The sequence below is a fragment of the Balaenoptera physalus genome, assembly GCF_965194825.1.
Source record: "Balaenoptera physalus genome assembly, chromosome: 5".
NCBI classification, from domain to species: domain Eukaryota; kingdom Metazoa; phylum Chordata; class Mammalia; order Artiodactyla; family Balaenopteridae; genus Balaenoptera; species Balaenoptera physalus.
Window position 1 is genome coordinate 9011764 of NC_138884.1, and position 23398 is coordinate 9035161.

At 43.2% G+C, this 23398-nt stretch overlaps 1 protein-coding gene and 1 long non-coding RNA gene across 17 annotated transcripts in view; one reads left to right on the forward strand and one right to left on the reverse strand.

Moving 5' to 3' along the window:
- Window positions 1-23398, forward strand: part of LOC309660844 — a 398319-nt gene that overhangs the window by 334001 nt on the left and 40920 nt on the right. The window lies entirely within an intron of this gene.
- The window catches only part of ABCG2 (ATP binding cassette subfamily G member 2 (JR blood group)), a 156187-nt gene that overhangs the window by 53524 nt on the left and 79265 nt on the right, over window positions 1-23398 (reverse strand). For 8 of the 16 annotated variants that reach the window (XR_014263575.1, XR_014263576.1, XM_082461721.1 and 5 more), the window contains one exon: window positions 17940-18138. The exons of 4 other annotated variants lie outside the window; for them this stretch is intronic. Coding sequence is in view for 4 of the 12 variants with exons in the window: in XM_082461721.1 (XP_082317847.1) it covers window positions 17940-18138 (199 nt within the window). In the remaining 8 variants the exon portion in view is untranslated. Of the gene's footprint in view, window positions 1-17293; window positions 17485-17557; window positions 17718-17939; window positions 18139-21604; window positions 21811-23398 lie in introns of those variants that run through there. 4 more of the 16 variants (XM_082461723.1, XM_082461720.1, XM_082461716.1 and 1 more) reach the window with 4 other exon arrangements.

Sequence of the window (23398 nt, forward strand, 5' to 3'; positions counted from 1 at the left end):
TAGAAAGAACAAAAATACACACCACAGAAGATTCTGCCTGGAATCTACAAAAGGTAAGGACAAATCTTAACGAACACCACCTAAGAACTCAATATATTAACACAGCTGGAGCTCACAGAAAAAATAATTATCCCGTTTCAAGGCAGGACATTCTTCCGGCCAGGAATGTCCTTCCCCATTCCTTTGCCTACAGCCTCAAATTCACTTGAGAGATTAAGACCAGTTCCATCCGTCATGGAGTAGCACATGGCCCGGGAGGGGAGGCGGATTTAGAAGTGGCCTCCGAGAGGAGACTAACCAGTTGTACGGGAAGCAGAGAAAAGAGAAGAAAGTTGTCCTAGTAAAGGAAAGTAACACCATTAAATTCAAAGAGATTGTGCTGGGAAATGCATGCTGTTCGTTATACTAGAGTTCAGCTCTGGGGACGGGGCAGTCAAGAAAATGAGGCTGCAAAGGTAAGCAAAGGCCATCAAAGGGTGACATATGCCCTGTAGGGAGCGAAGACTTGACTCTGGAAGCTCCGCAGGTCCCTTCAGCCCTCCTCTCACTCGTCCGACACATCCCCTTCCTTCCAGCACAGAGGAGATACTCCGTAAGGCCAGTGAGGGATCTACGGGGAAGTAGTGACTTACGGAAAAAAGGTACAGGTAACAAAAAATGGGGGAACATTCCTTCCAATATAATGCCAACTATACTCATGGTTCAGCCTAATCTTTGTTTTTTGTCATGTTTATTAAAAACACATCAACAGTAAACAGTGTTGTAAACAGTCAAACTTATCCTCCTTAAGTACAGTTTTTGGACTTTGAAGATGTATACAGTCATGGGACTTCCCTGGTGGTCCAGTGGCTAAGACTCCACGCTCCCAATGTAGGGGGGCCCAGGTTCCATCCCTGGTCAGGGAACTAGATCCCACATGATGCAACTAAGAGTTCGCATGCCGCAACTAAAGATTCCCACGTGCCGCAACAAAGATCCTGTGTGCTGCAACTAAGACTTGGCACAGCCAAATAATTATTTAAAAAAAAAAAAATATATATATATATATATATATATATGTATACAGTCATGTTACCACCAAAATTAAGACACAGACCATTTCCATCATCCCAAAGAAATTCCCTCTCCCTCCCCCCAAGCCCCTGACAACCACAGATCTGTTTTCTGTCCCTTTTTCAATTTAATCTTAATCCTCCCTTTAAATAGATACAAGTGCACATAAAGTAAATACAACTGACCCTTTGAAACCCAGCAGGACCCTGTGGGGTCCTCCTGGGTACAAAAGCCTTTCTGTGTCCCTGGTTTCTTATTTGTAGGAAAAGGCTTCAGCCTCCTAGACCTTCCCTGAGTTCCAAAAGGCAGATTCAAACAGTTACTAATTAGAAGAGTGAAGGAATGCAGAAACAATGGAAAGGCAGTAAAGAAACAATAGTGCAGGGACTTCCCTGGTGGCGCAGTGGTTGAGAATCCGCCTGCTAATGCAGGGGACACGGGTTCGAGCCCTGGTCCGGGAAGATCCCACATGCCGCAGAGCAACTAAGCCCGTGCGCCACAACTACTGAGCCTGTGCTCTAGAGCCCAGGTCACAACTACTGAAGCCTGAGCACCTAGAACCTGTGCTCCACAACAAGAGAAGCCACCACAATAGAAGCCCACGCACCAAAACAAAGAGTAGCCCCCGCTCGCCACAACTAGAGAAAGCCCGCACGCAGCAACGAAGACCCAACACAGCCAAAATAAATAAATAAATTTATTAAAAACAAAAAAAAGAAACAATAGTGCAACCCTGGGGCGGGGTCCTGGTTCCCACTCAAGGGATATATATTACAATACCTTTGAGCTCTTCTACAGGAACTGAGGCCTCCCACCTGGCTGGACCGTGGTAACTTCAGGCTGAGCCCTAGATTCCTGGAGCACTGCCCTGTTACCTCACCACCAACCAATCAGAAGAAAGCCACACACCCTGCAGCCCTCACCCCAAATTTTGCCTATAAAAACACTTATCCGAAAACCATCAGGGAGTTCCTGTCTTTTGAGCACAAAATGCCCGTTCTCCTTGCTTGGCCCTTGCAATAAACCTTCTTCTGCTCCAAACTCCGACGTTTCAGTTTGTTTGACCTCACTGTATGTTGGGCACCTGAACTTGCATTTGGCAACACCTTAAACAACACAGGTTTGAACTGTGCAGGTCCACTTATATGTGGATTTCTTTTCCATAACTATATTAGACATTTTTTTTTAAGATTTGCAACAATTTGAAAAGACTTGCAAACTATGTAGCCTAGAAATATTGAAAAAACATGAAGGAAGTTAAGTATGCCATGAATGCATAAAATATATGTAGACAGACATATAACATACAAATTTGTGTTAAGTTTTGGAGGAGTCAAAAGTTATACATGGATTTCTGACTGTACGGGGGTGCGTCCCTAACCCTTGCTATTCATTTTTCCTTTTGCATTCTGACAAAATTTGCAAGGATTTTGCCCAAATTTGTCTTAATCTGTGACAGAAAACTGAAACTTCTAGAAAATATTTAGTCAAATTGCGAGTAAAAATGAAGAGTTACACTGAGTGCAACTTACATATATGTTACATCCCAAAGTTTCTTAATCTTTGGATCAGCAGTTTCCCCGATGAAACTGTGATGTTCCCTCCAAAGGCTGCTCGTAAAATGCTACCTAACAGCCATCATCAAACGTATGGGATTCGAGTTTCTCCAGCCTTTAAATGTACTAGCCAGTAACCTTGGAGGCATTGCTTAGCCTCTCTAAGCCTGTTTCTCATCTGTTGAATTAAAATTCATTCACTAATACTTATTAGACTTCTACTACGTGACAGGCAGTGGGGATACAGGAGTGAACAAAACAAAAACGTACAAACATCCCTGCCATCAATGAGGTTATGTATGAAAAACGTCAGGGTCAACAGTGCAAAAGAGAAAAAAATTAAGCAGAAGCGAAAAAGTGGTCAGGGGAGGCCTTTCCAATGAGGCCTTTGAGCAGAAACCTGAGGGTGGCTCTCTGGAGGCGTTGACACCAAGTCCAAGTGCCAGTCTACGGAACAGCAAGGCCAGCGCGGCTGAGGCAGAGGGAGGGGGAGTGTAGGATAGGAAGTCAGAGGTTCAGGTCAGCTCTGGCAGCGCCCGCGCCTCGGGCCACTGCAGGAACTTTGGCCTTGGCTCCAAATGAGACTGGAAAGCACCAAAAAGTTCTGGGCGGCGCAACAACAAAATCGAACTATGTTTAAGGCGATCACTCATGGGCTTCCCTGGTGGCGCAGGGGTTGAGAATCCGCCTGCCAATGCAGGGGACACGGGTTCGAGCCCTGGTCCGGGAAGATCCCACGTGCCGCGGAGCAACTGGGCCCGTGAGCCACAATTACTGAGCCTGCGCGTCTGGAGCCTGTGCTCCGCAACAAGAGAGGCCGCGACGGTGAGAGGCCCGCGCACCGCGATGAAGAGTGGCCCCTGCTCGCCGCAACTAGAGAAAGCCCTCGCACAGAATCGAAGACCCAACACAGCCAAAAAAAAGAATAAATAAATAAATAAATAAATAAATTTTTAAATAAATAAATAAATAAAGATCACTCGGACTTGGGGATGGGGGCGGGGGAACAGCAGGGAGACCACCTAGAGGCTACTGCAGCCATCCAAGAGCCAAGATGGGACCACTGTCCTGCACCCCTCCTCCTAGCCTATGACAGCTGGGCATGTTTTGCCCTAGAGACACTACCAGACACGAGACAAGCACTCAGAAACTGTAAGTAAGAACAGTACCTGGTTTCTAAGGAAGGGTGTCTTCGGATATATATATCTTAGGATGCCAGGAGTACCCCCGGTCTGCAGCCCTTTACCCACAAGAAGGTGGGGCTGGGAGGATGGGGAAGGCCCAGGGCACCAGCAGGCAAAAGGCACCTCCTCCCACAGCAAGGTCACGGCCGGTGGAGGTTTTATAGTGCGTCTCAGCTGTCCGCCCCGTTCTAAAACAACCCCACCTCCCCCGACTCTGCCCAGGCAGGGAAAAACAGGGGCAAGTATAATGGTCCAGCCTCAGGCCCACGGAAAGCCACTTACGTTTACGTTTTCCATTTATACTCATTTTACATTGACGTTTACACTCACACTCATTTACGCTTAAGAAGAAGCTGACAGATGTGGACGGGGAATGCTGCCCGCCGTCCCAGGAAACAAGGAGTGCTGCCTGTCATTCCAGCAAACCAGGCTCTGGCTATCAGCCACTGCGGCCACCATCCCCATACCCCCCGACGCCCCTCCACCGAGCCCCCGTGGTGCACACCCAGGGGAAATTAGAGAAAAAGAGGACGCACTGTGCGCTCTGGGCACTGGCCCTAGATCGTTCAGATGCGTATCTAAGGAATAATTACAATGAGCCCAGATGCTGGTATCTTCCCATACATGGAAAAGCACTAAAATCATTAACTTGTGATGTCTGTTTCTGGTGACTATCAGTTGTCTTTGATGTCTGACGACAGGGTTTGTTTTTTGTTTTTGTTTTGTTGTTGTTGTTGTTGTTCAGCGAAAAACTCCTAAATATCCTGGCTGTTCCCTTATCTCTTTGGAGCAGTTCCTCAGAGCTCTCCGAGAGGCTGTCTCCTGCGCTTCAGTCTTCAGTAAGGTCCTCAAATAAAACTTTCAGTAAGGTCCTCAAATAAAACTTTCAGTAAGGTCCTCAAATAAAACTTTCAGTAAGGTCCTCAAATAAAACTTAACTTGCAACTTTTAGGTTGTGCGTTTTTCTTCAGTCGACCCTTTTAGTGAACAACAAAGGGACCCAGAGCAGACTTCTCTCCTTCGCCTGAACTCTATGAGGATCTGGAGCCTTGGTACCAGCAAAGGCCTCTTGTGCCCGGCCGCCTCCAGACGAATTTAGGTAAGTCTCTTCTGGGTCTTGGATTTCCTATTACTGGCTGATGATCCTAAGCTTTATTTGGTGGTGGATAAACTCGTTGGAAGAGTAGACTTTCCTTGAACTTAGTTTCAAGAAGAGGTACCTGGGTTACCACAGTTGAGAGACACTGGGAAGATTTTATTATGTATTTGTTCCTGAAATCTCGGCTTCTGTACGCCAGTGCCCAATAGAAATACGGAGACAGAATTTAGGAGAAAAGAGAAAAAAGTGGCTTTGTGTCTTGGCTAAGCCAAGAGGGGACACAGTGGGCTAGTGCCTCCAAAAACTGTGCCCCTCCTCCCCTCCACCACCACCGGGGAATCAGAGATGACTTTATATGCGGGGCTCGCAGCCTGTAGTATATGATAAGGATCAAAGTAGTGAAGGTCTTGCATTCTTTTTCTCCTTGCATTATTTCAAAACAGTCATCGTGGCGTCAGGCGGCCTGGTAATTGGGTCCATCTGTCTCTGGTTTATTGGCCTGCTTGACCTTCTTTCTGAAATGCAAAAGCTACAGGGGGTGGTTTGCGGCCAGGGAGCACAGGGAATTTACATAAAGTTAGGGAGTGACAGGCGCACGATGTAACTCACACAGAGTCAGGGGTGACAGGGGCAGGATGCAACTGACATAGGGTCAGAGAGTGACAGGTTAGCTTTGTGAAGTACCAATCCAGTTACACACACTACAGATTAGTGACAGTTAAAATAAAACAAGGAGTGATTAACTCTTTCAGGCCAGGTTATGTTTCTTCTCTAGCCTGTTCACTGTGCCCTTTACTTTCCTTGTTCTCAGGAAAAACTTCATTTCTATTTTTGCTGCAACATACACGTACAGAATTTATTCCCACAAGTACCGGCTTAGTTGGGAATTAAAGGAAATCTCACCCTAAAAATGGCCAAATTGGGATTATTCTAACATTCCAAAATGAATGTTAAAAGAACCCCAATTAATTCTTTTAACATTCCAAAATTAATTAACTAAAAACATTCTAGCTGTGTGTGCAGCTACAAAAAGCCAGCTTGGTAAAACATCTTTTCAGAATTCCGACCTTAAAGGAACAAAAGCCCTTCTAGGAGGAACCTGCATTTCTCTCCCTGGGTCTTTGAGATGTAAATGTTGTACCTGATCTTCTTATGCCTTTTTTTTTTTTTTCCCCCGTGTTTTGAGAGCTCTGACAATGGCCAGACAATGGATCTTTTAAATTGGAGAGACTTCTAAATTGGTAAATTTTTAGAGGGCTCTCACTATAAACAGCTGTTTTATTGGTACCGATGAAAAGACCAAAGCAGAAAGCAAATACAAAAAAATATAACGGCTAACCTTAACGACTCCCTTAGTTTAAAACAAATAAACAGCAACAAAAAAACAGTTTGGGAAGCTGCATCTGTGGTCAGTTTCCCCTCAATGGGTCTTACAGATGCTAATAAAAGCATTAGATTAATTGTTCATCAGGTTGATTAACAAGGGAATGAGAAACTGAGGAGAAAGTCTAGAGATGTCTTCCCAACAAGGTGGAAATTTTAAAGGAACCTATCCTGAAAGGATAAAAATCTTTAGATGGTTAAGAAATGGGATAAATAAAACAGACATTAATGGGATTAAAATAAATGTTTTGATACAACACTAAGGTTGGATGGCCAAAGGGACCCCCATTGGTCCCCAATACTAAAGAGCCCCAAACAAGTCTCCTCTATTTACCCCAGTTTAAAACATACATGTATTTAAAAGGCTGCTGGGGACTTCCCTGGTGGTCCAGTGGTTAAGACTTTGCCTTCTAACGCAGGGGGTGGGGGTTCCATCCCAGGCTCAATCCCTGGTCAAGGAGCTAGGATCCCACATGCCTCAAGGCCAAAAAAACAAAACACAAGACAGAAGCAATATTGTAATAAATTCAATAAAGACTTAAAAAAAAAAAAAATGGTCCACATCAAAAAAAAAAGTCTGCTAGAAAATTACACTGAGATACCTGACCAGCAATTGCTTGGGGCAACAGGCCAATTAATCAAGTTGGCTCAGCTCCTCAACTGGGGACCCCAAAGCCTTTTACACAAAAATAGATAAAATGGCCGGGGGATAAACAGAAAGGTTTCTAGGGTCAACAACAAATTGGCACTTGCCAACTACCTCTACAAGGATTAAATCATGTACTGCTGCAGCTGCTGACTTTCAACACCCCCTGAAAGGAGTTCAGGGTGGAGAGCAGAAATGAAGCGCTCTGTCCTCTGGGAAAAACTGGCAGAACAGGTCTTCAGAGAGTTAGATATTTTCTGGAGCTGATTTTATGAGCCCAATTCTTGTATCTCCTCATGTCTAGAAAAGCACCAAAATCCTTCATGGTGATGTCTGCTCCAAGTGACTAGGAGTAACCTTCATGAGATTAGCAGCAACCTTCTACTGAACATACGTGCTTGACTGCATGTATTCCCCCTTCACCAAAATCACATATATACTGACCTCCCCCCGCCCTGCCTCTTTGGAGCAGTTTCTCAGAGCTCTACGAAATGCTGTCTCCCGGGCTGCAGTCCTCATTTTGCCCCAAATAAAACTTAACTCGCAACACTCATGTTGTGCATTTTTTTTTAAGTAGATACTGCGACTCGTTTTAAGACCAAGCCTAGTTGATGGGGTCTTAATGGAGGCTAAAATTAAAGATATAAGAGTTGATGGAATTGAGATGAACATTTATAAAAGTTGGTATATTTGAATGGGCTTTATATAAGACGGTTACATCTCTTCTGCCAATTATATTATGGGATAAACATTAGGTCTCACTGGGGAATGCTTCCCTTGCCTGGTATAAGATAGGGCATATAAATCTGCCCCTCAGGCAATATTGATTAAACATACTAAGGAAAATCAATAAGGTTATCTGAGCCCACACAATATGAAATAAAACTGGGAGCTAATATTCAGGGACTAATAAAAACAATAATGGAGATTTTTTTTTTTTGCCCCTAGGGTAAATTGCTCTGGGTTTCATTTGTACACTCAGAATCTGAGGGCCTTTGTTGAATGCCCTGTGCAAAGTTTGGAAGGCACGATAGATTGAACCCTAAAGTTCTAGAACACAGAACTCTTGATTTTCAGTGTAGCTGGAAATCTTACTGATATAAAAAAGCAAATTAAAGAAAATGTAGTTGGGCAAATCAATCTTTCAATATCATTTATGTGGCACACCAGTTCTCTGGGGAATTAAAAGCAACCGTCTTTGTGTTGCAAATCTCTACAAATCAGAAATGTAAGTACAGCCCACAAGGACCTGAGACTGAGCCTGATTAGCTCAATCAGGTAGAAACTGAACCCCCTTCCCTCCACCAAAAAAAAAAAAAAAAAAAAAAGGGAAAAAGAGGGAGGCCTTGTTAAACTCAAACTGCTGGAAAGGCTCCCTCACCAAATCTAATTCACAGCCTCCTTCAGGATTTATCAAGGACAGACACAAATCTTAAAAATCTTTTCCACAATAGTGAAAAGCTTTAGTCATCTGAGCAAATAAATTTAACTTACTCCAAATATTACTTATAAACTAGTAAGTTTATAATGTAATAACTGATTCATGAGTAAGTTTTGAAATGAAGCTATCTCTATTTATGTCTGTTTATATGTCCGTGTGTACATTATACATATGATATGTCCATACCTCCAGATAATATTATCAAAATTAACTTTATAAAAGACCTGTATTTAATTGACTTAAAAGTAAGCACTTACAAATTGAGTATTTTTAAATATAATAAAAAACTAACCCAAATTTCAAGTTGATGTGATCTGGGAAATATTCAATACTAAGTTAATATCCAGTTTTAAAGTTTAAATTTGTTGGTTTAATTAATACGGACACGTCTTACTTTTATTGCACCTAGGTTTACTGAAAGTTAAATAGGTCATATTATCTCTGTTAAATTCATCAAGAAAAATATCTTGAAATGATGGTGACTTGGTCTAATGTCTCACGAAGTTTTCATGGGTAATCTAAACATAACTGTAATTCAATAGATATAAATGGGGTAAGAGCTTTTAGGTAAATTCTTTAAGAATAATTACATTTTATGGTAGGTCTACTTAAAAAATAGTTTCTCCAGATTTTTGGTGACATAAAACTTCAGAGTTTTGCTAAGTTAAATGATGGAAATTTATTAAATGTCTAGATCCTTCCCAAATAAAATAAGATACTGAAACATTACTCAACATAGGCTGCCTTTTACGGAGAAACTACAGATACTTAGGTTTATTAATAAAAATGATGTCACACTGAAAACTTTTCTATAAAAAAAAGCACATATTTTTTAGAAATCATAAACAGTATTTGTGATTTTGCCAATCTATAGAATAATAACGTGAAAGACAGTTTATAATTGCTTACGTCTTAGTTTTCACTAGAAATTAAGGTTTTCAAAAGATTAGAATTCTGGTTAATATATGTAATTGAGACAACTAAAATTGGTAAGGAAAACATCTTTGTATGAAAGGAAAAAAGGTATATAAAGTGGAAACACATTTTGTTGAGGGAAAAGAAAGTAATTTCGTCCTGGAGAGAGAGGAAAAAAAGGAAAAGCGTAGGACAAAATCTGAAAGTAAAAAGAAAGTTACAGAAGGTATGTGGAAATGGAACCCTGAGAAAAGAGTTCTGTACACGGTCAGGACTGGCTAAGATTAAAATAAAGTTTGAGTAAATAAATTTCAATATTAAAAGTAAGCTAGCATGATTAACATAAACATGAATCTGAAATTTAACTGAATCTTTTTATCACTGTGAACTCAATCAACAGGCACTAAAATTATAACTAAAATATAGAGAGAGTGTCCAAATCTTCTGGATATTAAGGGGCCCTCTGAGCACACAAAAAGACAAGAGAAATGAAGATCTTGCCTAAAACCCTTCTTTTCAGAATGAGAAAGTAGGCTCAACGGCTTGCCCCAAGATGGGGGGAGGTAGGAGGTGGGGAGGCGGGGGGGACAGGACCTCACAATTTATTTGAAGACATTTTGTGCATCTGAAAGATACGATCTCAACACACCATCATTGTAAAGCAATTACACTCCAATAAAGATGTTAAAAAAATAAAAAGATGTTAAAGAAAAATAAATAAAATCTTTCCCCTTTTTAAAAAAAAAAAATATCTTATTTCACTCTGTCACCCAACCTGGCTTCTAGAGCATATGGTTAATTTGTGTTAAAAATAAATAAAGGCATTTAACTTCTGCCAAAAAAAAAAAAAAAAAGTGATATGAACAGATGTCCATAACATGAATATATACTGACTGGCATTTCTGATTTGAATTCAAGACTATGGGGTTTGCACATAACCACTTTTATGTTACAGCTGTGTCTTCTTTCTTCCACACAAAGAATAATGATTCTCAAGACTCGGGAGATGATAGAATCTGAATATCTCATAATTATTTCTTTGTTTTATTGCACATGAATAATAATTTCAGAGTAATAAAATATTAATACTACCATCACCAATATGATTACTGAAAGTTAAAAAGAAATTTTTCTCGGTGCAGCCACTATGGAAAACAGTATGGAGGTTCCTCAAAAAATTAAAAATAGGGTTGCCATATGATCCAGCAATCCCACTCCTGGGCATATACCCAGACAAGACTATAATTCGAAAAGATACATGTACTCCTATGTTCACAGCAGCACTATTTACAACAGCCAAGACATGGAAACAACCTAAATGTCCATCAACAGATGAATGGATAAAGAAGATTAAATGGTATATGTACCCAGTGGAATATTAGCCATCAAAAAGAATGAAATAATGTCAATTTGCAGCAACATGGATGGACCTAGAGATTGTCATACTAAGCGAAGTTAAGTCAGAAAGAGAAAGACAAATACCATATGATATCACTTATATGTGGAACCTAAAATACAATACAAATCGACATATCTATGAAACAGAAACAGACTCACAGATATAGAGAACAGACCTATGGTTGCCAAGGGGGAGGGGGCATAGGGGAGGGAAGGAATGGGAGTTTGGGATTAGCAGAGGCAAGCTATTATACATAAGATGGATAAACAACAAGGTCTTATTGTATAGCACAGGGAACTATATTCAATATTCTATGACACAACATAATGGAAAAAAGAATATGAAAAAGAATATATATACACATATATATATATACACACACACAACTGAGTCATTTTGCTGTACATAAGAAATTAACACAACATTGTAAATCAACTATACTTCAATCAAATTTTTAAAAAAAGATATGATCTCTACATATCTGCCCTTCACATATATTCAGCCATTGGTCGCGACATAGTTTAAATAAGTTAATAAGCTGAAAAAATAAAAATTAATGTGTTCATTGTTTTGTAAGCACTTATGGGTCATTTGAGAAAAAGTGGGAAATTTTAAAGCTCTAAACCCTGCCAATTTCATTTCTTTCCCACAAGAAACTGAACCCAAATTGGCAAATACAATCAGGGCCTCTAGAGTGTTTGAAAGTTAAGGCATTACTCGCCTCGTAGAGATGCATTTGCTAGGTCACAAATCTATGAAACTTAAAAATATCAAAGCAACTCCCAGCAACACACCTAGTGCCCACATCTTGGTTTCTTATGTAACAGCCTCCAAAAACAAGGAACCAAAGTGCCTTGGAGAAATGGTTCATGCCAGGGTCGGGGCATGGAAAATACCAAAATGAGCCTGGAGCATTTCATGATACCAGAAAGTAAGGAAATGCTTTTTAAAGAACGGGGATGGGGAGGTGGTATGTCAAAAGGGCACAGGGGGCTTCCCTGGTGGCGCAGTGGTTAAGAATCCACCTGCAGGAGACACGGGTTTGAGCCCTGGTCTGGGAAGATCCCACATGCCGTGGAGCAACTAAGCCCGTGCGCCACAACTACTGAGCCTGCGCTCTAGAGCCCGCGAGCCACAACTACTGAACCCGTGTGCCACAACTACTGAAGCCCGTGTGCCTAGAGCCCGTGCTCTACACGCAACAAGAGAAGCCACTGCAATGTGAAGCCCATGCGCCGCAACTAGAGAAAGCCCGCTCACAGCAACGAAGACCCAATGCAGCCAAAAATAAATAAATTAAAAAAAAAAAAAAAAGATTTAAGGAGAAACAAGATATTTGCATAGCCCAAGTTTCTCTCCCAAGATATCTACTAAATACAAAAGGAAAAATGATAACTTTCCATCGGGAACCTGACAAACAGCACTTAACCAAGGTCTACATCAGTCATAAGACATCATGTGCCTGTGCTATGATGCACTGGGATTACTTCTAGTATTTCTTCCCAAAATGGACAGCTTCAATCTAGTCACGAGAAAATACCGAGTACTAACTGAGGGACATTCTACAAAATAACTGAACAGTACGCTTCAGAAGTGTCAAGGTCAGGAAAAACAACAGAACAGAAGGTTGACGAGTTGTCATAGTTTGGAGGCAACTAATGATACACAACAATCAAATGCAACGTGAGCTCCTAGGCTGGGTCCTGAACAGAAAAAAGATAGTGAAAAGCTGATGAAATCCAAGTAAATCTATGGTTTAGTTAATAGCATTTACCAATGTTAATCCATTAGTTTCGACAATGGTACTACAGTTTATGTAAGGTGTTATAGGAACTCTCTGTACCATTTTTTGGGCAACATTTCAGTAAGTCTAAGAATAATTCCAAAATAAAAAATTAAAATAAATAATGAAATAACCCCAATATTTTTCAATGTTTATAACGCAAGTATAATATTAGACTTAAATTGCCATCTTTGCTCTTTAAAACTTACTCGTCAAGGAAGCCACGGCTGTTATCTATTCTGAAAAGCGTTGCTTTATAAAGACTAACACATCAAAGATCTCTTTCCCTTGTTTCTCATAACATATGGAGGGAGAGGAGAACAGCAATTTGATTTTTGTTGAAAAATTCAAACCACTTGAATTTTTGCTTGCTTCCACTAGGAAGCAAGATAGAACACATCTCACTGGGGGAGAGGGAAGGTATATATCTAAGGATGAAATCAGAACACAATGAGGGGTTTGTAGCTCCAGGAAAGAGCTAAAAGTAGCAAGGATGGATTTACACTGTAGCAACTGGAATGAGTCACCTGGCCCTAGGCTGCTAGTAATACCTGGGCGTAAATCAACACTGCACGTGTCAAACGGACTGTACTCATAGCTTAGATTCCAGATGGAAGCAGTGAACGGTTTGGCATGATAATAACAGTACTATTAGATTTAAGGTACGACTTAAATTAGGTTTTTAACTACAGTTAGCCCATGGCTTTATGGTTTCTGAAGTACATGTGTTTTATTTGAGGTAACTATCATATGAGATATCCTGGAAAGACATTTAACAGTCTCCCGCTGTTATGAAACAGAAGAAAGGTGGATCAGAAAGATTTCTAAAACAAAGTACATGGCTGGTTTGCAAATCCCTTCACTGATGGGTCAGATAAGAATACTGAGTGTTCTCAGTACCCCTGACAGTCTGTAGAACTATTCTGGCACTTTCAACTAACCCACATTCCACTTGTGGACTCAAGGAAAAACAGACCTCTCCCATTCAAACTCATATATTCTCTGGTCCCATGAAGAAACTGTGGCCCAGAAAGATGACGAGACTTCATCAAAAGTAGAAAATGAAGAAATGGCACAGTTGATTAGACCTAAGTTAGGTCTGGGCCTCCCTACTCCTACCAGCTCACACGCTCTTTTCATGTCCCTGCATGCCTTTACAATGAGCGGCTCTGTGAACATGGAAGGAAACTGAAACAAATGACCAGGCTAAGTTTAAAAGAAAAAAAGAAAGAAAGGATTGGTGAACTTTAATAAAGTTCAACACAGTTTTTTTGTCCCCGCTATAAATGACCCTGTGAATTCTCAGCCTCCTCCTCTATAAATATGAAACTCCAATACCTCCCTGAAAGGTTTGGTGTGAGCAAAAAAATGAGAATGAATGTAAAAACCACCTGCAGACCGCAAGCACTCACCACAGTTAACGGCCGCTTTTATTAATTCTGAGGACCTGATAATCTTGTCTTAAGGCATTCCAAACTAACATGGGATGATGGAGGAAAAGGAGTAAAATGGAATACTTTCTTCTCCCTTTCTAAGGATCCTGTTGTCCCTCTAACTTTTTTATCCCTCCTTCCCTTCCCCCAAGGTGGGCTCAGGGTGCGGCCAGGGTAGGGCTGTGCAGGACGGGAAGAGAAGAGGCAGACCTCCTGTGCAGAAGCATCCGAGGTGTGGGTACCTCTCAGGCAGTCTTTATTACTCTTCCCTTGAGACACTCAGCTCAAGTGTCTTCAGAGACAGATCACAGGGCCTGCTGCTTTCTAGAGACTTCCATTTTTATGCCTCCAGGTAAAAACTCAATGCCTGTGAAATGACAGAGAACTACCTAATGCTACCTGGGCCTAAGCACTAACTTCCAGCCAAACCTTGTTCTAAAGAGTAACAGGCCTGGACTTCCCTGGTGGCGCAGTGGTTAAGAATCGGCCTGCCAATGCAGGGGACAAGGGTTTTGAGCCCTGGTCGCCCATGCACCACAACTACTGACCCTCCGCTCTAGAGCCCGCGAGCCACAACTACTGATCCCACATGCCTAGAGCCCGTGCTCCGCAACAAGAGGAGCCACAGCGATAAGAAGCCCGCGCACCGTAGCCCCCGCTCGCCACAACTAGAGGAAACCCGCGCGCAGAAATGAAGACCCAACGCAGCCATCAATAAATAAAATTAAAGAAAAAAAAAAAAAGAAAACTCTCTAAAAAATTTTTTTTAGAAAAAGAGTAACAGGTCTTTTCAGTTGCAAGCCCAAAGGGACTGAGCTAGTGAGCCGCGTTTTCAACGGGGTTTCTGACCTTGCCAAGATTTCATTCCACCCTTCTTGCCGAAAACAAAACTTCTTCCTTGAAACTGGGATGAGGGCAGCACTTCTGCTTTACCCACACCCACCAACCCCAGTTGAAACGACAGAACACTACTTTCAATGCCACGATTCTCTGGATGTTTTACTTATTTCTATAAACAAGCTAACTGTGTGGCCCAAAAATCAGATGTCCACTTTCTAACAGTCTCCTAGTGAAGGAGAATACCGGCTTCCAAGAAACAGGAGGGGGCGAGGGGACTGTAGTGAGAAAGGGGACTGAGTGTTCATGGGCCTTTGGGGGAAAGGATGACGAAAACGTGATGACTGCAGAGACTGCACACGTTAAATAGGTGTGAACTCTATGACACGTTCTCATCAATTAGACCTCATAAAACTGCTGCTGGGAAAAAGACACAAAACTATGAGGCCCGATTCAGCTAGACAGTTTCTTGGTTCACATCCTGCAGTGAAGTGGGAACTGATTTTTTAAAGGATAAACTTTAGCTTCCCGTAGACCTATATATTCTATATCCTATAGAGAGGATGGCCATTCAAGTTCTTTAATTTTCACTAAAAGATCTCAACCCTAACCTATAACCCCAATAAGCAACACAGAATAAAACTTCCCACTTGATATAACCTTCAACTGCTGCCAAACTGCTGTCAGAAACGCTAGAGAGGGGGCTTCCCTGGTGGTGCAGTGGTTAGGAATCCGCCTGCCAAGGCAGGGGACACGGGTTCGAGCCCTGGTCCGGGAAGATCCCACATGCCGTGGAGCAGCTAAGCCCGTGAGCCATAACTACTGAGCCTGAACTCTAGAGCCCGCGAGCCACAACTACTGAGCCCCTGCGCCACAACTACTTAAGCCTGTGCGCCTAGAGCCCGTGTTCCGCAAGAAGAGAAGCCACCGCAATGAGAAGCCCGCGCACCGCAACGAAGAGTAGCGCCCGCTCGCCGCACTGGAGAAAGCCCGTGCACAGCAACAAAGACCCAACGCAGCCAAAAATAAATTAATTAAATAAATTTAAAAAAACGCTAGAGAGAGAAATACAGAGGATCTGAACACCTGAGGTCCACCTATCCCTCTATAAAATCTAGATTTACTCCCAATTAAGTCCAAACTATCAAACTGCAGCATGTGTGACCATAGGGGCTTAGCAACCTACAAGCGTTTCTCATAATACTTACGGTAAGGAAAATGACAACTACAGCAAGCAGTCCTAGAAAATGCACTATTGGCATGTACTATGGCATGGGCACCCAGACTCTCCCACCGCCATCCTTCAGTCTCCTCTGCATCCTTCTGTGACACAAGACATTTGCCTCAGAAGCAGATGCCAGGAAACTCTTCTCTAAGGAGCTCATATATTTCCTGTCTTTATCCTCGCTGAATTGTGTGACTGATCGGTCCCTTTTTATTTCAGCTGCCAAGGCGTAACTTTAATTTGCTGTCCACATCCATTCTAATGTGCTCTCCCATGGTGACTCTTCTCTTGGTGCATTTTACTTTCCATCTGTAACACTTATGCTTGCCTCAAATGTTCTTGAATGCTTAATAAAAATAAATGCAGAAATTGATTTTGGCTGTTCAGTGTATTTTCATACCATTTTAATGCAATAGAATCTGTCTCCTATGGGAGCTCTTGCTGAATGCCCAGGGTCTAGAACAAAGATGACCAGTGTATGTTTGTTACTATGAATCTTTTTTTTTTTTTCCTGAAAGTGTAATGAGCTTTTATATCTCTACTATTGGGCAAGAAAATAAAATGAGGCAACATTACAGGTATTTTTTTAACTGTTGGCTAGATTTACAATCTAATTTTTCGGTCGTATGTTTTTCTGTATTGTTCTAACTTCTCCAGTATCATTTTTAATAAGTATTGATATAAGCTGGTTAATTTTTTGAAGTTAACCATTAAAAGTCAACTACCCACAGAAAAATTACAAAAGGCAGCTCAATATAACTCTTTGGCAAACCATCCAAAGTTGTGGACACATTTTATGTCCTGGGGAGAAGAAAAGGACATAGAATATATTGGCTAAGCCCTTTAAAAGCACCAGTATTAACACATTTCTCTCCTATTTCCATACTCAATAAGTGTTTATCCACCCAGTATCAACTCTAGCTTCATACATTTGGGGAAAGGCAAGAGTTTTACCAACCGGCTAACACACCCTACCAGACACGGAATCGGCTGCACCAAGACACTATTTTCTGGTAAAAAAAAAAAAACAAAGAGTCTATATTTTCAGTCTGTTTCATACTCACTTTCGAATGAAACTGGCTGGGAGGGACTAATTAAAACCCAGTCATCTCAGTTGTACAGTTTTCTATCGTCTACCAAATGCATACACGCAACAGCCACGGACCTTTCACCGCACACACATCCCAACCGCCTTCACAGTTTACTCGCTCAGTTCAGCAGTGGCTCAGTTTAACTTAACCAGGGGCTTCAGTCTCCGGAGCTGCGGCGCTCCGAGGCAGAGCGCTAACAATCATTTACATAAACGCGAAGCTGAGTCAGCGGGGCCTTCCGAACATACCCGACCGAAGCAGCTCCCACTCGATCAACAAGGACGGCAAGCGGCCGCACCACGCGCCCCTTTCCAGGCGGCCTCCTTCCAGCGTCCGGCCAGTCCGGCTCCCTCTTGCGCCGGCGCGCCCGCTCGGGACCCGGCGCGCAGCGGCGCAGGACCCAGGACCCGGGCCACGCCCGCCGGAGGGGCGACGTTCTCCGACCGACGCCCACGCCCCGGCCGGCAGCCCAGCCGCCGCGCCCGCGCGCTCCCCGCGAGCCCCGCACTCACCGGCGCCGCGCGCCGGCCCCGGATGACGGTCACTGTCAAGGGGAAGCGGGCGGCGAGCGGGCAGAGCGCAGGGCGCGGGCCCTCTCTCGCACCCCGGCTCCCTCGGCGTCGGTGCCCGAAGGCCGGCGGGAGGCGTGGCGCCGCCTGCCTCGCCGCTGATAAGGGCCCGGCGCTCGGGCGGAACGCGGGCGAGTGCTGTGTGAGCGCATCCAGCCTGGCGCTGGACCACACCGTCCCCTGCCCGCGGGGACCGGCTGACGGAGATGACTGTCCCGGAGCCCGCGGGGACAGAGCCACAGCTCCTGGCCTCCGGGGCTCGCACGAAACGGACAGGGGCGATTGGCCCTGGGAGCCCCAGGACGCTACCCGGCCCGATCAATACCTGGTCTGACCTGGATGGAGTTGGCCACTGCCGGTGTCCCACGCTCCTAAGCACCAGGGGACGCGGACACCGAGTTTTGTTTTTTGTTTTTCTGTCGCACACGTTGTCCACCCCCAGAGCAAGGAGGCGGTCTCTAATGAATGAGCTTCGGAGAAATCAGGTGCGCGCGCCCCAGGGCCAATAAAATCAGGAACAGAATCTAGGGGTGGAGGAAACAAAACTTGCTGAATGAAAATAGTACTATGAACAGTTTAAATGTGTCCCTCACACTCCTGCAATAAATATCAGTACTTCTGTTCAATACACTGATGGTGTAGAAAAGCTGGAAAGTGTGCAGATTCAGGAAAAGAGTTCCTAACCTCATCCCAATACGCTCTTAAGCTGATCACTGCCATCAAATTGTTTGAGAAGTTCAGATTAGAGCCAGCATTTCATAAATGTATTGCATTATAAAGAGTCATTTTAACTTATAAATTAGCATTTTACTTCGGGCTAATTATTTTCACATGCCCTGTCTTCTCATTTAGTGTTTGGGTATTTTAGGTAACAGAATATTAGGAAGGAACCTGAAGACGACCGTCCTAATTTTTCATAGGAGTCACCTGGTCCTAAGGAGGCCATTTTGCACAAGGTCAAAAGTTAGGCTAAATGGGTGACTCAGTTTCTCAGACCATTGCCCTTTGTTCTCCCTCTTCTCCACCTCACAACCTCTCTGGATAGAGTAACTGCCCACTATTTATAGAGCCTGGTTTTTCTTTTCTTTTTTTTTTTTTCCCTCCCTGCCGCTCTGCGCGGCATGCAACCGGTAATCCCTGCAGTGGGATTGCAGAGTCTTAAACACTGGACCATCAGGGAGGTCCCTGAATGTGTTCCTAATCTGGCACTTTTTCTTTTCCATTTAACTAAATTTTTTTCTCTCTTATTACATATCAAGTAAGAAAATGAAAATCACCTGTAACCCGTCAGCCACATACCATCTGCTTTTAGTCTTTTTCTCTGCATACATTTTTTTTGAAAAAACAAAATTGGGTTTATATACAAAGTACAGGGATGAACGTCGTCACCTCTGGAGTCAGATAGCCTGTGTCTGAATCCTGGCTTTCCCAAACCCTGGAGACTTGAACTAGTTACTTAGTCTTGAAGTGGTTACTGGTAATCAGGGGAAAGGATCTCTCAGGGTAGTTACAAAGATTAAATGAGACAATGTGTGCAAAGTCATTAGATAGCACTCAATAGCGGTAGCTGTTATTATTTTGTAAAACTGCTATATTGCAAACATGGTTCCCTGCGGGCACGTGGTATTCGGTCGTCTTGTTACCTACCATAATTAATTTAACCAGTCTTCCTGTTATTCACAAAACATCTCTGTAGCTGTGTCATGGCACACTCAGGTAAATTCCAGACAGGGAATTGCTGAGGCAAAAGCTATACTCATTTGAAAAATTTTAAGACATAGAGCTAAATTTCCCACAAAAAAGTTTGTGCCTAATTCAGTCTCCTAACAATTTAAAAGATTGCTTGTTGCCCTAAATTCTCACAAATACTGGACAGAATAACAACATTTTTTTAATTTGATAGGTAACAAATGGCATATCAGTGTTTTAATTTATATTACGTTGACTTAGTGAGAATAAGCTTTTTTAATGTTTAATGATCATTTGTGGTTTATTTGTAAATTTTCAATGTAAAGTTTTTTTCCCATTTCTTTCTATTAATTTCTTAGATGGCGTAATAAGTAAACAGAAAGAGCCTGGATCTCTGATGGTATCACTGACCTGCTGGACTATCTCCAAGCTGGTTGAAGTCACTGTCACGTTTTATGTGCCTTGCAGTCAAACCACAGAATTATCAAAGTTAGGATTTCTTTACAGTCCCAAGCTTTGGGGCCATCTGGAGTCCACACCCTTGACGCACACATTGGAGGTCTTAAATGGGCCCTGGAAGGGCTGAGGTGTCACCATGTGTTTTTGTAGGTAGTGCGCTTGGACATAACTAGATGATGCAAAAAAGATGCCTTCACGTAAAGGGAGCCAATAGTCTCATTCATGAAGTCATTTGAGTCTCCCTTTTGAAAACTCCAAAAATAACTGGGAGACTTGTCGGGGAGAGGGGAAGCATAATACCCCTTTCCAATCGTCACACCAGTGAGGGGTGTTTGCTTGTATGGTTCTAACAGGAGTATCAGTGCTTGACAGAATGTCAGCAACAGATGGTTACAAATTTGTTTAACGTTGATAAAGGATATGATTTATCTATTATATAGAATGGCAACCAAAGCAAAATCAAAAAGTCTTCTCATTAAAGGAACAAACTTCCTGGGCCTAGAACTCCATCAATCAGGCACTCCACCATCAAAGCTCTTATATGGACCTATGAGAAGCTCTCTTCATCCTTCTCGTAGGATTCTTAATATCCTCCAAAGCTCTCCCAGCTGCCCTGAGCTCTCAGTCTATCTGCCTGCCTGGCCACCAAGTGCAAGGAGCTGGTAAGGACCCAGGCCATTCCTCAGTGCTGACTCCAAGTGGTGAACTCAGGGTCAGTTCCCCCTTAGCAAGTTCAGGTTTCAGGCAGGGCTTATTATGGGCCTGGGGGCATTTGGGTTATGTATATAATGTTTGTACTGGATCCCAGTATATTTATTTTCATTACTACTTAAGTTGAAGCAAATAAAAAATGGTGCAAGAGGCCGTATGCACCGTGACCCCCCCCCATGGCTCTGCTTACAGCTACCAGGGGCCTTTGATTCACTCCGTGAGAGACCGTTCAGTCTGTAGTTGCTTGAGCACTGACGAATAAGTGAAGAAAGAGGAAGAGGGTATATGCAACTCTTCCCAAAGGTCTCACTATAAAAGGAAGGTGAGAGAAAGGAGTATACCTAAAGGCTATCTTGAGGTTCAGAGAAAGTATTTCTTGTTTGGTTTACTTATCTCTTTTTTAAAATTTTATTTATTTATTTATTTATTTATGGCTGTGTTGGGTCTTCGTTTCTGTGCGAGGGCTTTCTCCAGGTGTGGCAAGTGGGGGCCACTCTTCATCGCAGTGCGCGGGCCTCTCACTATCGCGGCCTCTCTTGTTGCGGAGCACAGGCTCCAGATGCGCAGGCTCAGTAATTGTGGCGCACGTGCTTAGTTGCTCCGCGGCATGTGGGATCTTCTGGGACCTGGGCTCGAACCCGTGTCCCCTGCATTGGCAGGCGGATTCTTAACCACTGCGCCACCAGGGAAGCCCTCTTGTTTGGTTTAAATTACAGGCCAGAATATGTGTCCGTGCCAAGAGGACAAGCCACAAAGAAGAAAAGGTGGTTAACTGGTCATAATCAGGTACCTTAGAAAGCAGAATGGAATTAGAATTCAGACGAATTAGTGTTAGAAAAGCCAAAAATATGTATCTTTCTTTAATTGTGGCAAAGGGGAAGGGAGTCAGGGGGTGTCCTCGTGTAATAAATGTGTTAAGAAGGGAAAAGAGAGAAAATTGAAAGAAATGTCTGGCCTACAACTACACCTTCTCTCTGAAGTTGGGGCATCTGCTGAGAGTATGGGCACGAATGAGAAGATCAGGGATCTGAGAAAATGATGAATACTGGAGTAGGCCTGTATTCATCTCCTGGGGCGGCAGTAACAAACTACCACAAAACTGGTGGCTTTAAAGCAACGAAAACGTATTACCTGGCATTTCTGTAGATCAGAAGTCCAACGTGGGCTTTACTGGGCTAAAACCAAAGCTGTTAGCAGTTCTGGGTTCCTTTCTGGAAACTCTTCCAGGTTTCAGAGGCTTCCTGAGCTCCTGGGCTATGGCCCCCTCCTCCAGCCAACAACACAGCATCTCTCGGAACCTGCTTCTGTCATCACATCTCTTTCTCTGACTCTCATCTTCTGCCTCCCTCTTCTACCTTTAAGGACTCTTATAATTACATTAGACCCACCAGATAAACCAGGGTAATCTCCTTATTTTGAAGTCATCTGATTCAGTAACCTAGCACATTCACATTCTGGGTATTAGGACATGGACATCTTTGGTAGGTCGTTATTCTCCTTACCAAACGGCCCTAAGGAAACAAAGAGGACGCTCATGTAGGGACCCACAGAGCTCCTATGAAGACTATTTAAACTGAAGACATATGAGATACAGCTGTTGAAGAAGCATTTTGTTTTTGAAGCTCCCCTTATCTGACTAAAGGCAGAGCCTTCAGAGAGTGAAGCTGCTATAAATCCCCTCAGAGGAGCTTCAGTGCCTGGTAGAAGACCAACCACACACACCTGGATAAGAAATTGCAGGGGCTTCCCTGGTGGCGCAGTGGTTGAGAATCTGCCTGCCACTTCAGGGGACACGGGTTCGAGCCCTGGTCTGGGAAGATCCCACATGCCGCGGAGCAACTGGGCCCGTGAGCCACAATTACTGAGCCTGCGCGTCTGGAGCCTGTGCTCCGCAACAAGAGAGGCCGCAATAGTGAGAGGCCCGCGCACCGCGATGAAGAGTGGCCCCCGCTCGCCACAACTAGAGAAAGCCCTCGCACAGAAATGAAGACCCAACACAGCCAAAAATAAAAAATATATAAATAAATAAATAAAAGATTACTATTAAAAAAAAAAAAAACTCAGTGTGTAGACACTACATAAAAAAAAAATTGCATAAACAAACATCACAAACTGTCATACTTCTCTCCCTAAAAGCGTACTTCTCTTTCCTAAAAGTCCTTTGTTTTCCCATAGAATCCCTTTCTCTCCACCCTCCTTTCCCCTATTAAGCTGGTCTATAAGCCCCAGAGCCTGATCTTTTCTCCTTTAATCGGTTTGTGGTCAATTAACTTTCATTCCTCCCACAGCCCCACTAGACCTATCGGCAGAGGAAAAGTTTTTCTTCCAAGGGACCCAGAGAGAGACTACAGGGCAACACCAAGGACCCCTAAGATTGGACTCTATAAAAGTGGTGCCATCAAAGCCACAAATGGGCATGGCTTTCCCAATCACAAAGAAGTAAAGACAGAGCGGGTTAGAAGGTGGAATTCATTCGAGGATGTGGATTTGCTGGGTGGGTAAGGCAACAGAAAAATGGAGCAAGGGTTTGAGCAGGTGAAGTGATTCATCACAGGAAAGTGGATCCAGGAAGAGACAGGTAGGAAGGGAGCCTGTAGCGGGGTCACTTGGAGGCTGAAGAGATGAAACTGGAGGGTGAAGTCACTGAATAGGGAACTGGCATATAATATTGGCACTCCAGGATTTGACAAGGTCCCATGGTTTGAACGTGACAGTAGAATTCGGGAAATGGAAGGAAGGTATATTTATCTTCTAGTGCTGAGTGAGAACTTGCCATCAGTTCAGCATCTTAAAACAATACTCATTAATTATTTCAAAATTCTGGAGGTCAGGAATCTAGGTGGGCTAGGCTTGGCTCTGCTTAGGGTATCATGGGGCCAAATCAAAGTATGAGCCAGCAGGGCTCTTATCTGAAGACTCTTATCT